Consider the following 18,397-nt stretch of genomic DNA (forward strand, 5'->3'; position numbering starts at 1 on the left):
TAAAATATGATTTACCCATTTGCACTCTAAATTAGTAGTGTCCTTTCTAATAATTCATATCAGTTTTAGTCTGCTGCAGCTAGATTTCATGATGTAACAATTCTATATTAAAGAAAATATCATTGCTAAATGGTAATAATTATAGGAGAGCTAGTAGTAAGATCATGGAAAGAAAAAATCCTAGATTTTTTTTTCAATTGCCTTCCACCTGAAAAAGTAAGTGAAGTAGGTGGAGACCCAAAGGGATTCTGGCTTGAGGAAGCAGTGCATACATATAGCTTGTCAGAGATTCTGTTCCTAATTCATTTTTTTTTTTATTGCTTTTTAAGACAAACATAGACAAACAAAACATAAAAACATCAAGCCATCTTCCATATATATACATACAGTGTGTCGGTTGGTTTACAATTGTTTTGTGCTTCCATTTCATAGGCTTCAATTATAATTACATTGTATATATTCTCATATTTTCAATCAAATATTAAATACATTAATATCATTGTTAATCAATCATTTGTTCCTAATTCATTTTAGGCAAATCACAAAAATACAACCACCTTGGTTGTCTCTTCTCAAAAAGCAGAAAAGCTATATTTATCTGTTGTTCTTCCTCAAGTAGTATGGAGGTCTTAGCGCTTATAAAGTACCTTTTGATCCTTGTATAAAAGATTCTATAGAAGAGAAAAGTAATATTATTACTGTAATAGCATGGGGCTGTGCACTAATGCCATCATAAGCTAAAGTAAGAATAGGCTGCTTAGCCATTATACTTTATATGCCATTTTATTTTTAGAAGGGGGATTATTAAAATTATCCTCTTTTGATGACATTAGAAAACCCTGATTTTATAATCACAACTCTAATTAGTACTCTCAAGCTTTCAAAAGATTCTTAACATCATTAGAACATTTATCCTGGGCAGATAATAGCAAGGATCGGCTGCTTTTTCAAGTTGAATCCAGATAAAAGGCCTCTTATAAGGATTTTGTGACCAGTTTGGATTCTGAGACAATATTGATTTACCGTACTTTGTCCTTGCTATCTATCAATAGCAATTAGGTTAATATTGGTAAAGAGCCACTTAAGAAAGTAATCAGACCCCTAGACTCTTCCAAAAGCACAATTTCCTAACAGATTTACCTGTAGTTCTTGCCTGGCATGAATTAGTGTTTCTATCTCAGATTAGATGATCCATAGGAATTAATGTGCCATCTTTAATTTTATACTAATCAGTGGATGTTTTTATTCAAAGATAGCAAAGAATGAAAAACTATTGTGATAGAGACCTTTAAAAAGAGATTTAGGAGTTGAAAAGAGTTACTGGGAAGCACTCAGGTTCAGTAAGATTGCTATGTCATTGTGCCTTCAGAAAATGAAAGAGAAGCTATCCATAGTATGATAAATTGTTGGGCGGGGGGGACCTCAGATTGGAGAAAACGCCTTCAAAAGTATACACTAAAAGTGCAAACAATTTCAATAAGGGGGAAAAAGTAGCAGACGAAGCCCAGTATGATTGTGAAAAAAGTTTAATGGACATCAGATACAAGGATACAAATAGGAAATGGAAACAGGAAAAAATAATCAGGAATTTTAGAAATAGTATTAGAAAGTCTAACACTCAAAATGAACTCAAGTTGGCAAAATATGCTAATAGTAAGAAAATCTTATTTGTAATAAAAGTCTGGATATGTTCAAAACAAAAGGAAAACAAAGGAGGGCACAAAGAAAATAAATCACTTTACCAGCTGTTTGATGAGTACGGCAAAATGTTAGCAGGCACCAAATAAAAAACAAAACTACTCAAAAAAAAGAGAAAGGAATAGGACTAAAGTTTTAAAATTTAAAATTAATGAAAAAACATGGCTAGGGAATACCTATTTAGCCTGAATGAATCTCTAGGGGCAAATTAATTGAATCTAGGGCACTAAAGGATTTGCTAATTTAATAATTGTACCATTGAATATAATCATTTTCTTAATAGAATTGAAAACAAAAACATTTTCCTATTGGAAGGATTCTTATGAATTCCAAAATCCTATTTCAAAACTATTTTTAGTCTGCTTGTAATTTTCAAAGATCATATTACCTTCTTGCTGTTAATTCAAAATATTATTAAAGTTTAAATTTGTATTTAAAACACTTTTGCCCTCTAAGGATTGAAATTATTAGGCCAGACATAGATCAAGCCGACCAAAGTTCAGAATCTTGGAAGACTAAACGTTTAGTACTCTCCTTAATCTTTATATCCTGAGAGAGTCTAGGGAGTAGCTATCCTAAGTCTTCTTTCTCCAATTCATCTCCAGGCTGTATTGCTTTCTCTCTCAGCTCCCTTCTTGGAATGGTTCTCTCCTACCATTTCACTGCAGTTGATTACATCACACACACACACACACACACACACACACACACACACACACACACACACCATAGGCTCAATGCAAACTGTAAAGTTGTGCAAAAACTCACCCAGGGCTGTAAAATGTGTCAATCCAAAAGTTCCTGATAGCTGAAAACCTGTTAACAAGGAATTCACAAAATTGATTGAAAAAGAAGTATATGAAGCCAATGTCCTTTTGAAGGCACCACCAATGGATTGAGCAAAAAGTTGACTATTCCTTCATCTCACCGAGCCCTAAACATTGCTGTCTTGCAATATTTTCCAAAGAAGTAATTTTATGGAACACTTGTGGGTTATTTCAAGTGCTCATTCAGATACAAATTCAAAGAATTGGTCCACTTACCAGTTTTTTCTTTTTTTGCAGTAATTGTCAACTCCACTTTTGGCAGAGCTCTGCTCAGTTCACAATTTCTTTCCTGGAAGTCTTATTCTTGTCTGTCTCTGACACAATGCCTGTTATTATGCTTTCTTTTCCAAGGTTAAAATAGAATAGATTTCTTCAGAATAATGTTGTTAAGCACACAAAACTGAGTATAAACTTTATACACACTTTAACTGAATAATATAATACCGAATAAGACTTATGATCACAACTGGGATCAGAATTTCTGTTGCTAAGCAAGGCAACAGAAATTATTAAGTGAGTCATGGCCAATTTTATAACCATTCTTGCCATGATTGTAAAGTGAATCATTGCATTTGTTAATAATTCATGCAGTCATTAACAAAATCTGGCTACCACCCCACCCCACCCCCACCCAATCGATTTTGCTTATTAGAAGTAGACCAGCAAAGTTGTATATTGCAGTTATGACCCCAGAATGTTGCAACCATTATACATACATGCCAACTGCCAAGCCTGCTGCCATCCAATTTTTATCAAGTGACCATGGGGATGCTGTACGAAGACCAATTTTAAGTCATTTTTGTCTGTGCCATTGTAACTTTCAAACAGTTGCGAAATGACTAGTTTACATTCAGGACTATCCATAGTAGAAAGCAATAAGGATAAAGATAGTAGTATCTACTTTCTATTATAGTAGAAAGTAATAAGGATAATTCTAAGATGAATACCTGAATTGTCTGTGTAGAAATCAAAAGCATGCATTTTAATTTTTATCGATTTAATTTTTTTGAATTTCATTTCATTCAAAATGAAATTGGGTGCTTTAGAAGAGAGATTAAGATTATATGACTAAGAGACAATTAATCAATTGCTGATGGCTATGTAGATTTTGTTTGGCATTTTGTCCAATAAGAACTGAAGTGAATAGTTGTATCATGAACAATAGTTACAATCTGTTAAATCAAATGGATTTATATTATCTCTTCTTATATTTATATATAATTATATATTTAGAATGCCCTCTGGGCTGGAAATTCCTCTTTTTTTCCCCTTGAGTCTGAAAACATAAGCCTCATGTTGACATACAGCACACTGAATTAACTATAATCAGGAACAGAAAAACACAATAGCAAGGAAACCCATAGAAAACAGAAGTACACATTCACTTTCCATGTTTCTCTTCAGTTTGTAAAATTTTGGTGACCGATCCTGAATGTCTGTTGCTTCAAGCTTATTAGGCAATATAAAACTACAGATCCAGACACACTACATGTACAATTGAACACATTAAGGATAAACACTCATACCTGCAAATTATGTATATTGTATATTTGTGTGCCATTCAAGTATAGGTGCTAATGCAGATGGCCATAGCCCGATTTTTTATGTATTTACTGAAGATGTAAAGAGAAGCTGAGAGGACGACCATTCATTTATGTTCACACCACAGTTACTTGTTTGAAAACTCATGTATTACCTTTTCTTTCTCTTCAAATATGTCATATTCACTGTTTATCTCAAAATATTATTGCTTTATGTCAATTTAACACATTCTCTCATCACTATTAGAACATTCTAATGTGGGCAAATGTGACAAATCTATCATATTGTATTAGAGTTTGTGTGCCTGCTCCTGATTAAACTGTGACTTACAATGAAAGCTGTTCCCATTATTGACCTCATCCATTACTTCAAGGACTTCACACTTTCTTTTCAATAGTATAATGTGTTTGCCATTTGTGCTTTGCTTTGCGCTCAACTTTACAGCTTGCAATAATTATATCTAATTCTGACTTTCTCTTCTGTTAAATTACCACACAGCAAAAAAAAAAGTCTTCAAAATTAGTTCATTCATCAGACAAGGCCATCAGCCATACTATTATGGGATGAACAATGTGCATATATATAATAGCATTTTTTTCTTATTATAGAACTCACTATGGATTTTACATTTTCAGAATTGTGTGTGAAATGGGGCAAGCTGAGCCTGATATTAGCTCTGGTCCTGCACTCCTCTGTATTGGAGAATGCAAATCAGAATTTGTGGCCAAGTCTGCACAACATTACACATTTGTGGTAAGTACCTTACAAGCCATTCTTGTTATTTGACTGATAAAACATAAACAAAGTACTGTATAAAATAGTCATTTCTCTTTCTACCAAATAAAGGGTGACAAGGTCAAGAGTAGTTAAAATGCTATTTATTAATATGTTCAAATTAGAGTATGTCCAATGTGGCATTTTATATGTCTGATATTATAATATGGTTTACCTCTTTAAGTCACTTTACTTATCTTCAACTCTTTTTTCAGTAATCATAATAAAAATGTATCCAAGGATAAATAACTGCAGATGCCTTACCTCAAAGCCAGGTCCCTAGGAAGAAAAATAAAATATAAATCAAGTCCATTAATTGTAATGAATAAATGAGAAAATAAAATAAATTGCCCAGATCTTACGAGTTCCTCCCCTCTTCCTTTTTTGACATCAAGTCATTGTGTGAAAATGAAGCTATTCTATTCAAATAATAGTAATTGGAGCCAATGTTATGTGAGGGATTTTTTTTCTAATTCTGAGTTATGGCATAATTATTTCCAAATGGCTACATTTATTTGTCTTCAAATTTTGCTTGCACTGGCTGAACTAATTCATGGACCACGGCCCTATACTGATATACCACTCTTACATTGTTTGACCAGACTTTTTTTTTTAATCTTGGCTCATAAAATCATGACACATTCTCACCTGAGAGAAAGTGTTTTTAGCACTAAATACTTTAGGAAATTTCTTTGACAATCTGTGGCTTTAACTGTGATTTTTTTTTTCTAAGATATACTAGACAGTGCAACATTTTTGAGATCATCTGTGTTCTTCTTCGCTTTCAATCTGGAAGGAATAATGTGAACTTTTATTACTATGGAACTTAATTAGCTGGAATTAATCTATGGAACTGCCACCTTTCATTATATTATGTATATATTAGAACACTATGGAATAATTTTATTTGACTAGTAAAAACAAACTCTCTGTTCCTCCTTCTTCCTCCCACCTCCTGTTCTATTTTCTTTTTATCATCCATCTTTCCTTAATGTAAAAGTATTTTCCAGTTAAACAACAAATTGATGCTAATTCAATTGAGTTTCCATTAGGATGTTTAATCTAGAGCTTCTTTCTGTGGTTTTCCATTCCTGAAGCAATCATTGTACTCTTCTGTTATTTAATTATGAACCTTTTTATTCATATTATTGAAAGTCACACCTGGGGCTTTTCTTCATCTCTATTTTGGCCTGAACAAAGCTTATTTGGCTTCACTGATTTTGTGCTAACTACAGTACTATTAGCAATTGCCAACTGTCCAAAGTTTGTAAAGGACGTAATAGATAAATTGAATTGCCCCTGTTGTCTCATTACTAGAATGAAAACTTACTGTAATAATGGTAAATATTACTAAACAATAATAGTGTGCAGTAGAGAGTTCCCCTTTAGGGTTACTAAACATGTTCACATTATCTGTTTGGTATTTATAACCATTCACCTGTCAAACTGTTGGCACACACTCTTTCTGTTTCATTTCAAAAGTATGCAAAGCAACAACAGGTTTATGTTGGTGATTTATACTGTATTTAAAAAAAATCAAGTATCAAAAAGCTATTAATGATTATAATTGTGGGCTAGGGAAAAGTATTTTTGTAAGTATTTATCTCAAAAAGTAAAGGAACACTTGCTTGACATTCATTGTATCACTGGAGGCAGATGTGTATATATGAACTGGAGCTCAAAATAAGCATTGAGCAAGTGAGAGAATTCTAGCTAAGTTAAATGAGTTAAGTCTCCTAGGCCACATGAATTATGCCTACAGTTTTAGAAGAATCAGCAGGGTAATTGCAGAATTGCACTTCTGTAATCTTGGAAAACTCCTGAATAGCAGGCAAGGTCTCAGAAGACATGGGGTTTCCTCCTCCCCTTTTTCCAAAAACAGGATAAAACAGAACCCAAGCAATTGGAGGCTTGTGAACCTGATATTGGCACTGGGCAAGGTCCTTGATATTACCAAGCAGCTTGTCTATGAGAACTTAGCTAGAAATTAACACAACACAATGTATTTATGCCAAACAGATCATGCCACATTAATGTGATATTCTTCTATGATAGAATCACTAGCCTGGTTGGTTGAAAAAGGCCATGAATATAGCCAGGGGTGGGATGCTACCGGTTCGGCCTGGTTCTATAGAACCTGAAGCTGCGAAGAGCAGCTGACACAGAACAGGATCGATGTTTTGTCCATCCGCCTGCCCAGACTCTAGGCTGCCCTTTATTCACTGATTTTCCCTCAGCTGCTTTGCACAGCACAGCTGAGATTGAAAAAGCAGGAAAAGAGGATTTTCAAATGCTGCACACCTGAGCACAGCGCTTGTCAGCTGTCCAGGCAGCACAGCTGATGATTTCTTGCAAACGCTGCACATACACATGTTATGATTGTCTGCAGTTTGGAGAACTGGCAAATCACTCCACTGGCTGGCCCCTCTCCTCCCCTCCCCCTCATTCCTTACCTGGCATGCAACCCATCCAACTTGCCTGGTTTGGTAAGTTGCTATTTTTCCTTTTTTTTTCTCCTGATCATCAGCTGTTCTGCTCTGCTGGGAGATTTAGATTAGCTAGAAAGTAGGAAATCCTTGGATTTCTTGCTTCCTAGCTAATCTAAAAGCAGAGCCAAACCTTCCTTTGGACTGAAGCTTTTCAGTGCAGACTCAGATAGCCAATTGCAGATAGATAGATCTCTAAGTGAATCTGTGATTCTGTGAGCAACTCAATCTGCCTGCCTGCTTTGGGGTAAAAGTTGCTCTTTTTTAAATAAAGAAATCAGTATTTACATAAATATTTATAATATTTACATACAAGCCATGCCCCCCTGTCACATGACCACCAAACCATTCCCAGTTAGCAAGCCACGTCCATCCAGTCACACCACCACCAAGCCACACCCACAAATTAGGTCACACCCACAGAACCGGTTGTTAAGAAATTTGAATCTCACCCCTGGAGAAGGTCCTGGGTATTAGTAGATCATATGTCATATGTTCAGCATATGCAAAGAAGACAATGATCTCTTAAACAGAATTTAAAAAAAAACAACTCAGACTATGGGAGATGATTCCTACTCTACTTAACTTTAGTCAGCCTCACTTAAACATAGAATTCAGTTCTGCACAGCCAATTTTAAAAAGACATGGATGAACTGGAGCAAGTCTAGAGAAGGGCTACCAAGATGGTGAAAGAACTGGAACCAAGTCCTACAAAAATAGTTAAAAGACTTAGGAATGTTTAGTTTGCAAAAGGGAAGATTGAAGGAGGCCATGACAGCTGCCTTTACATATATCTGAATTGCACTCACATTGTAAAGGGTTTGGACATTCTCTCTTGCTCCAGAAAGTAAAATGAAACTAATAAGACAAACCTCAAGGATGTAGAGACAGATTAGATATTAGGACAAATTTAACTTAAGTAAGTTTGTTCAGAAAGGAGAATAGTTACCACATGGAGTAGTTTTTCCCCCTTCACTAGAGGTTTTCAAACAGAAAACTGGATAGTCATGTACTGGGAATGCTGTACTGAATCCTGCATTGCATAGGGGGTTGAATTTCAATGACATATTAAGGTACCTTTCAACTCTATGATGCTATAAGCATAATATATCTATATTATTTGATAAATAAGTGTGATCACTGATAGGTTTGAGCGAACACTCCATTTTAAGCAAGGATCTATTTGTACATTTATCAGTGATACTATAACTACATTTTCCCTTAGCAAAAATTGGCCTAATATAGACAGAAGAAAGCATAAAAAAGGCAGGCAGTAATGAATGGGCAAAATGAATCTGGGTTAGCAGTTAAAAGGATTTGCTTGCAAGCAAAACTTTCTTGAAGATGTATATATTAAAAGGAGAAGGGGATTAATTCAATCCATTTAATATTATATTAAATAATGGAAAGGGTGGCAAAGGTCAGGGACATTTGCTTTCTAGGAAAGCAATAAAGACTTCTGTCTGGCTATTAGGTGAACTCACTAGAAGACTGGTGGAATGAGATACTGCATGTGTAGACTGCAAATTTTAGTTTGACAAGCAACATCAGAGCTGCTTATATGCAGCAAACTTTTACATCACAAGACATTCTCTTTCTATGCTCACTGACCAATGGTATCTAACTGATTTTTAAAGCTGTTTCCAAACATTCATTCAATCAATCAATATACCTTGGCTGGTGGGTACTCAGTGCCATTTTCATATTTTCCATTGCTTATGAGTTGAAAAAGCAATACACATTTAGTTTCTTTTTGTTGCTTGGACTTTGCTTGTTTGTTTTAACCTCTTTTTTGTTAACCACAGATTTTATTAAAGTTAACACTGCTGAAACACTTTTGCATCTGAGAAGATTCCTAAGTTTCACCTTAACATTGCCCTTATAACCTAATGGCAGACTGATTTCACTGGAACGTTTTGCAGCTGCTAGACCATTTTCAGGCATTGTAAGAAGTGGTGAAAGGGTCATGGAAAGGGATCCTGGAAAGGGATCCTGGGAGAGTAGCATGGATATTCCCACATCTCTCCCTTTCTAGATACAAGGCCAACACCTGCAGAAAAGAGCTTTCTCGTTCCTGGAAGCCTGTCCTTGCAACTTAAGTAAACACATACAAAATTAAGTTCCCCCAAAATAATAAATTTAGATACCATAAAATTCCAGGGTGAGTCAAACCCAAGCTTGCTGCTTTGGAAAGAATTTTTGAGGGAGGCACCTTGTGTGTAGGGCAACAGGCAGGCCTTTCCTGGCCTTGCAACTGATCTGCTCTGGATCAGGTCTAACTGGAGACAGATTAGACACAACATCAGAGTCTCTTGTGCACAAAGGAGCACTCACTTTAAATGCTTATGAAATATTGATTGCAATTATCATTGACAGGTGAATTTATATTTATGATATGTTAGTTTCTACGTAACATACTATTATACTTTATAGTTTCTATACTTTAATTAAGAAATATGTAAACACTTTAAAGTGACACAATTACATGCATTTGCAAATTACTTGCACACTCATATCGTGGAGCATTAATTTCAGGAAAGCTGTACAAAACCTTTTTTCTATATTTCATGTCTGAAATCAGAGAGAGTATGGCTTGTAACTGAAGCTAAAATGCTCAATGAGAGGTTCCATATCATTGTGGTAGACATAGTCATTCATCTTATACATTCTATTATTTTATCACCAGCAATTTTGGCTGCTGTCTTCTTATTTAGTCTGATCCTTTGATAATAAATCTCTGACATAACATTCGTCACAGCTTGGTCTGTTTCCATATTTGGCAGGTGAATCACAAACTTAAGTTAGGTGAAAGACAATAAAACCTTGGAAAAATAAATTCTGTAAATGTCTCTCTTTCCCCCTTGATAAATAAACATGCAAATGGCAAAGTTCTAAATGCAAAATGTTTCAAAGTTGTTTAAAGAACCATTTAAAATCAATTAAAACTAATTAAAAATTGCTTACCTATCAAGAACCAAATAATATTAAGAATCAAATATTTCAAATTTCTTCAAAATACAATTTTTGCACTATATATAGAAGCAAGTGCTAGGTTGTATTAATGTTATTTCACTTTTCATTTATAGTTTTTAAAGCAATATTCTCTGGAAGTGATGATCACCATCATTTCACTAAGACAGAAATCATGATCCAAAAGAACTATTTTGTAATCTAAGCAGAAATTGCTCAGCACCTATTTATGATGAGTTCAATCATCTCCTTAGATTACAGCAATATTATTAAAGCATCATTGTAGGAAATAAAATTCAGAGTTCAATATAAGATGTCTCATAATGGTAGAAAATTTCTCTGTGATCATTCTATTTTTTTTCCTAATATTTTTAAATTCCTTGATGTTGAGGTATATTTCTAAAAAAATAAAATAGGCCTGTTCAAAGACAGTGTACTGATTTCTTTGATCACTAAATGAAACATAGCAGCTTGTATGAAATCTAAAAATGCAATGATCTGAATACAAAAAAGTTATATTCATTGCATAGCTACATCATTAAAATGGACATGTCTAGAGGATGCAGCTGGAGCATTGCTGGGAAAGTAGAAAAGTGCCATAATATAACTGAAAACTTTAATTACTTATAAAAATTAAAAACAAATACATAAAAAATCCTACAACCATCTATAATAATAAAATGATGGATGGATGGATGGATGGATGGATGGATGGATGGATGGATGGATGACGGGTGAGTGGATGACTAGATAGATAGATATGTGCCATCAAATCATGGTTGACTCTTAGCAAACACACAGTTTGCATTCATAAAATTTGGGAAAGTTGTGGCTGCTTCAGTGCTTTCAGCTGCTGCTGGGATGCTCCTATGGTCATGTAATCTTCATTTTCAATGTTTCCCAGCCAATTTTACAATTCCTTAGTCCTTCCCCCATCCAGCAACAGCTTGCCCTGCTGAGAGAAGAAGCAAAGGGAAGAGGCATGGAAGAAAGGGAGGGAGGGAGGGAGGAACAGGGAGGAAGATATCCATGCATAACTTTCCTGACCCATGCCATGCCTCCACCTGCTCCCCCAACTTGTGACATTTGCAGCACACCTTCCCTAACTCATTCAGAAGCTCTTGTAACATCCTCCATATTCCCATGCACCATCCCCAGTCAATACCCTCCTGCATGCCTTCACAACCCATGTGGCACCTCTTAGGTACTCCTGCACACCCTTTCTGATCCATGCCTCTCCATGCATCCCCTGACCTGCATGGCATCTCTTGCATATTTCCAAGCACCTTAGGCATTCTTCCCAACCCATTCTACTACCCTCTGCTCACCATCCCTGACTGGCATACCACTTCTCAAACATATATGTGACTCCCCCCCATGCATTTTGTTGACCCATGATGCTTCTCATATGCCCTTCATGACCCATGTGGCATCTCATATACATACCCATGACCTCCCCACACACTTATTGACCCATCCACTTCCTATGCATCCTCCCTGACCATCCTCCCTAAATGGCATTTCTGTCATTTACCTACACAACTTTCCCAACCGACACAATACTTCTCCTGCACCGCACATACCATTCCTGGCCTACTTCACTCTCTTCCACAGCCATCAGTAGCCACTTAATTACCTGCTCTCCTTGGACTTGCAATTTTGTTCAGGCTTCCCCACTGATTTTCTCTGAAAGCTCACAAGTAAAGTAAATAGGAAAGAGGGAGGGAAGGAGGAAGGGAGGAAGGGAGGAAGGGAGGGAGGAAGGAAGGAAGGAAGGAAGGAAGGAAGGAAGGAAGGAAGGAAGGAAGGAAGGAAGGAAGGAAGGAAGGAAGGAAGGAAGGAAGATAGATTTCTGATGTTCCCTGCCAGCCACAAAGAAATGTAATGGGGAAGATAGAAGGAAATTGGAAATCACTCCCTCACTCACTTTTTTGCCCAGCCACAATCACTTTGTTTCTCTGCTTAGGTAAGGAAATGTCTCTGAAATGATGACCCAATAGGGCATGGGCTGTCTAGTTCCATTTAAATATTCCTAACATGCTCACTGTACATTTAGTATACATTGTACTAATTATTTTCACTTGTTCTTCTAAGTAACCAAGATCTAGAACTAGATAGCTCAGACCAAGTTTCCAGAAACTATCCTGTTGACTAGCCATTCTTATACTATATTTCTTTCCCTTTCTGATCTTCATCTATGGGCTTGTAGCATAGATGAGAATATGATCAGGATGTTGCATTTCCTTCTGAGATTTTCAAATTTTGATGATATCATTGTTATTCTGCAGTACAATTTATTTTCAATTGTTAGTAGACAGCTGGTGGAAGTTGTGTTCTGTCACATCACTGATATTTGTTTCTAGAAAATAGAATGCTTTATATGAACATTATACATCCAAGAATTAAAATAAAATTAAAGCACAAGGATTTTCTGCATATTCTCACACCAACTGTATGTCCTCTAGTTTTGTTGAATTAAAGCTGCCAAACTTCTCAGAAAGTTACATGGTAATGTTGATAGTTTCTATCAAAAATACCACAATCCAAACAGAAAGTTGGAGCAAAAGCACTTCACTATATGAACTAAGATTATACCTTTTGGAGAAGGACCATGTAATCTGTAGCTCCTGTTCTGATATGGTATATTTTATAAAGATACAAAGGCCTGTTTCATAACTCCCTGTTTAATGAACTACCCAGACAATTATAAAGTATTTTATATATAACACATTTTATTGGTAAACCAGTAGAATTCAGTTTTCCTGAATGTGACAAAAATTTGTTGTATTGTCTGTAAAAATGTAGCATGCCTTGCTCATCTAGATGAAGTTAGAATTTTACCATCTATAGTTAATTTTACTTGAAGCAGCAACTATCTGCAACTTGTTTAGTTGTACAATCTGGTCAGTACCATAATGAAAAAGTAACCAATTAACTACTGCTTAGGTTATATATTTGTCTATTTCAAGCCTTCACCTTAAAGGCCCCTCTTGTCTTGCTGTACCTGGAATAACATCACAGCAAAACAATTGAACTTGTTTTATTTTGTTTTGTCTTCCTTCCCAAGAATCCTGCTGTGGGTTATTTGAGTCCCAGCCGTGGACCAGAGTCAGGAGGGACTATGGTGACCATTACTGGACATTTTCTGGGAGCTGGCAGCAGTGTGTCGGTATTGCTGGATAATCAGACCTGCGAGTTTTATGGGTAAGATAGGGGAGGCAAGGTTGAGTTTATGTGAATATATGTTCTAAACAAACTTCACTGAACTTCCTCAGACAATGTTAAAGCCACACCAACTTTAAATGCTTAACCTCTAATAAATCACCTTAAACTATGCTCTTACTGATTTTGATCAATGCTGCATAATGGTGAATTGAGTTTACGCTGATTACTTTTATTTATTGCTTTCCTTTTATATATCAAAATCCTGCTTCTACCCCAAGTTTCAAACAAATTATGTTGTTCAAATCCCTTTACATGTTCTCCAGCCCATTTTTTTCTCAGCAAAAAATTTAAAGAGAGTGAGAGAAAGGGAAAAAAAAAGAGGGGGGGGAGCAGACATCTCTTTCCATTCTCTTATTGTTATTCTAACTATGAAAGCAGCAGGTGTGCCTGCTTCCCAGTACTATGGGAAAGAGCTTGAGTGACAGAAATTAAGAATGAAGCCTTACTTTTCTTTTAGAATTCACAAACCTATGCTTCAGTTTTTTATTTTTAAAGTGATAAAAATATATCTTTTTTGTTACTTCTTACCAAAAAAAAGCAATACTGCATTTTTGTCATGTCTATTTAAACTTTCAGTACCATAAATTTATTTATTCTAACTTTGTGCTTTTGAATAGATGACATGCTACAGTGGTGATAATTAAATATCTATGAACAAAATATACTTCTACTATGTAGTCAGTTACATAAAATAATACTAGATTTAATTAGACCTATATAGCATACTGATTGATATCAGAGAATCAAAGAAGTCAATGTTTAGTTTAGTTTAGTTTAGTTTATTGTCATTGCACCTTGTACAATGAAATTAAATACAATCTTCAGTGTACATTATGACTATGAAAATAAACACAAACACACATCCTTCACATTCTATACATTGAATAGAAAACCCCTGATATTGCATTAATATTGCACCGTATAGTAGAGTTACTGTCCTGGGATAGAAGCTGTTTTCCAGCCTATTTGTCCTTGTTTTTATTATCCTGTATCATCTGCCAGATGGTAACAGTTCAAAAAAAAAGGTGTCCAGGATGAGATGGATCTTTGAGAATGTTTTGAACTTTCTTTTTTTTTAATCAAGTTTTTATTCCAATCTACACATGCACTCAATACATAAACAGTGTGGCACCAATACATCATACATTTCAGTACAAGCAAAATTAATAAAACCAACCACTTCTCTTGATACACATATTTTCATTAAATTATAATCCTCCATTGCTTAATTTTTCAACATTTCAATATTCTCTCCTAGTGGCAGTCACTATATCATTTAAACATACCTAGTAATTTCATTATTCAATTTCCTCTCCTTTTTTTATTTTTTAAATAAAAGTTCTCATTTGGCAAGCAGTGTGGTTCCAGGTTTCACATCTCAACCCAAACATGACCATAGCTACTATTCATCTTACTTATTCAATTTCATATCACATTATTCCTTATTGATATTAAATTCATTAGGCTTCTTTTATCCAATCTCAGTTCATATTATAACTTATTTCATTTTTCTTAGGATATTTGCATATTTTATTTTACAATATTATCTAAAATTCTTATCTCGTTTCTATATTCATGTCCCATGTTGCCTTTATCTGTCACATTTGCAATTTTATCAATCCTTATTATATTAATTCTCAAACTTGTCCCCTTTGGTTGTTAATTACTACCTTCATTAATAACAATATTTCCCTATTTACTAAAAATCAGATATATTTTATATCAGATTCCGCATAACATTTTCTCAGTCACCTTATAAATCATCTATACATTGCAAAAGTTTTAATCTTGTCAATTAGTTATAGCAACTGATATTAATCTTTCCATAATAATTCTCATATTTTTATACATCACTGATCATCAATTAATATATAATATTCTTATTATAAATTCCCATTTCCATATTTATTTCATTACATTCCATATCTAATGTAGCGATAATCCTTTAATAAAAAAGAGAGGAAAAGATAAAGAAAAAACAATATCAGTTACAATCTTATCTATTTTGAATACTTATTCTTATATATCACAAGACATTACCTTGCAGAATCTCCTTCCCTATCCTTTTTTATCAACTATCTCTCACTCTCTTAGCAATGTAATTTCTTTTCATTCTTGTTTGCTTCCTGTTTCTCTTTATTTTCTGGTCCTTTCTCTTAATTCCCTTTTTTCCCATTATTATTCCCCTCCATTTCTCATTCCAATTATTTATTATATCTCCCTCCTTCTCTCAATCTTTCTTTTGTACCTTTTCTGCTATTTCCCCTCCAAACCATTCACCCTTTGGTTGTCACATCAAACCACAAATTTTTAATTTTAATTCCTTTTCCCTCCTGCTTAAATGAACGTTGCTCCTCTTGATCTTCAAAGCTGGTTTCCTCTTTATTTAATTCCTCCCCCCGTTTCTCTTTGTTCTTCTGCAAGCTGAGTCACCATTTCTAGTTTCTATAATATGGGAACCTGCTGAATACCACCTCTGGTGCCAAGAGTCTGAAGACTGTGTAGAAATGTACATTTCCAGTCTCACTTTCATAATTTCCTTCATATCTTGTAAATCCAATCTTATTTCAACAAATAATTCCCCCTATTGTATCTGCTTCTTTTTCCCCTTTTTTCACCTCTTCCTTGATAGATACATCCAATCCAAAAGTCTAGTATGCTATTTCAACCAGCATCTTTTATATTTATTTTCAACAATCTATGTCCATAAGTTTTTGTTTCGAGGTCTTCTAGTAGGTCCTTTTCCAACTGTTTCCCAAAGCCAACCAGTGGTTCTAAAACAATGTTTTCAAGTATCTTTCCCCTTATAGTACTCTGTTATCACTTTTCAGGGTTCTTATTTTATTATAATGGAGTTTCTCTTATTTTCTTTTAAGTTCCAAGGTCCAATTTATTAGAAAGACCAAACCCTTTTCAAGGAGTCACTGAATTTTTTCCTGTACCATCAGGTGGAGCTCTTGGTTCTTTTTCCACATTCACTCTTTCTTTTACTTTTGCTTTCTTTTTTTTTTAATTATAAGACTTTTATTAAGTTCACTAATTTCAATTATTAGCTATTATTTCTTTTCAACACATTCAATTTATTTATGCTATTTAGTGCCAAAGATCCAATAGTAATCCTATTTAATTTCCAAGCCTTTTATGCTCAAATATTTTCCTCTGAATTTTCTCCTCCAAGTTAATTTGTTGCAATAATTCAACCCAATTTTATAAATTCCAATTTCCTTCTCACTCTCTCTGGTCACTGCCTCTACACACTTTCCTCCAAAATAATCCTTTTATTTCTTAATACCAGGGTACCTTAAAGTCCATGTATTTTGCCTGGTTCGCACTCTGCTCACTGCTCCAGCACAGTCTTAGTTTCCTGGACTGGTCCTCGTCTTCATGGTGGCCATTTTAGACCATCGCTGCAACTTGCTTTTTGAAGTGTTTTTTCTTGTCAGGGAGGGGAGTTGCAATTCCCCTCAACCCTCCAAGCAATTCCCCCTTTCTTCACCAGCCCTACAGGGTGGTTCCGGTCCCAATTGGGACCCTCCAACAAGTGAGCTCGGAGTGAAACCACACATGATTGTGAATTCTGCTCTGACTCCGATGACAAGCAACTGGAAGTCCCCCATTTTGAAATTAAATACCATCTTCAGTGTAATTATGAATATGAAAATAAACATGAACACACACCCTTCACATTCTATACTTTCAATAGAAAACCCCTGATATTGCATTAATATTGCACTATACAGTAGAATTCAATAGAGTTACTGCCCTGGGATAGAAGCTGTTTTTCAGCCTATTTGTCCTTGTTTTTATTATCCTGTACCATCTGCCAGATGGTAATAGTTCAAAAAAGGGTGTCCAGGATGAGATAGATCTTTGAGAATGTTTTGAACTTTCTTAAGGCAGTGGGAGCTATAAATCTCTTCCAAAGAGAGGAGAGGGCAACCAATGATCTTCTGGGCAATGACATTAACTCCCTGGAGTGCTGCCCTATCTGCCACTGTGCAATTGGCAAACCAGTGCAGTAAGTTAAGATACTCTCTATGGTGCAGGGTAGAAGTTCACCAGAAGTTTTTCATTCAGTTGTTGTTTTCTGAGAAGTCTCAGGTAGTATAATCTCTGCTGGGCCCTTTTGACCAGTGCTGCAATATGAACACCCCAAGTCAGGTCCTCTTTTATGGTAACACCCAGAAACTTAAAATTGGTCACTTGTTCCACTCAGTCTCCATTGATAAGCAAGGGCTGGATGTCTGATCTGTTCTTCCTATAGTCCACTATAAGCTCCTTGGTCTTATTGGTGTTGAGGACCAAATTATTGTCTCCACATCACGAAAACAACTAGTCCACCCCATCTTGGTAGGCAGACTCATCTCCCCTCAGAGATGAGTCCCGCCACTGTTGTATCATCTGCAAATTTAGTAATAGTATTACTAGCATGAGTAGGAATGCAGTCATGCACATAAAGAGTATAGAGTAAGGGACAACACGCAACCCTGTGGTATACCAGTGTTAAGAATAAGGGCTGAAGATGTATGATTACCTCATCTGACCCTCTGTGAGCAGTTAGACAGGAAATCCATAATCCAAAGGCAGATTGTATAAGAAAGTCCAAGGTCTAGAAGTTTAGACATTAGTCTATGTGGAAGAATTGTGTTAAATGCAGAACTAAAATCTACAAAAAGCATGTTTTTTGTTCAGTGTAATGATTGAAATTTCTTAATGTTCGATTTTTATGATTGAATTTTTGCAATAATGTAAAATCATTACAATTATTTTTGTACTGAATCCTTCAACTTTATTATGGAAATTATTGGACAATGTATGAGTATGGTTTTATATCCTTGATATAATTCAGAATGCCAAAGTCTGTACAGGTTTTAT

At 35.2% G+C, this 18,397-nt stretch overlaps 1 protein-coding gene across 1 annotated transcript in view; it reads left to right on the forward strand.

The window, feature by feature from the left end:
- PLXNA2 (plexin A2) overlaps positions 1 to 18,397 on the forward strand; it is a 468,647-nt gene that overhangs the window by 366,112 nt on the left and 84,138 nt on the right. The window contains exons 14-15 of the mRNA XM_087929350.1: positions 4,703 to 4,820; positions 13,365 to 13,501. Coding sequence (XP_087785476.1) covers positions 4,703 to 4,820; positions 13,365 to 13,501 — 255 coding nt within the window. The remainder of the gene's footprint in view (positions 1 to 4,702; positions 4,821 to 13,364; positions 13,502 to 18,397) is intronic.

Source organism: Pseudonaja textilis, chromosome 3, assembly GCF_049901715.1.
Source record: "Pseudonaja textilis isolate UNSWEBS1 chromosome 3, rPseTex1.2, whole genome shotgun sequence".
Classification (NCBI taxonomy): Eukaryota; Metazoa; Chordata; class Lepidosauria; order Squamata; family Elapidae; genus Pseudonaja; species Pseudonaja textilis.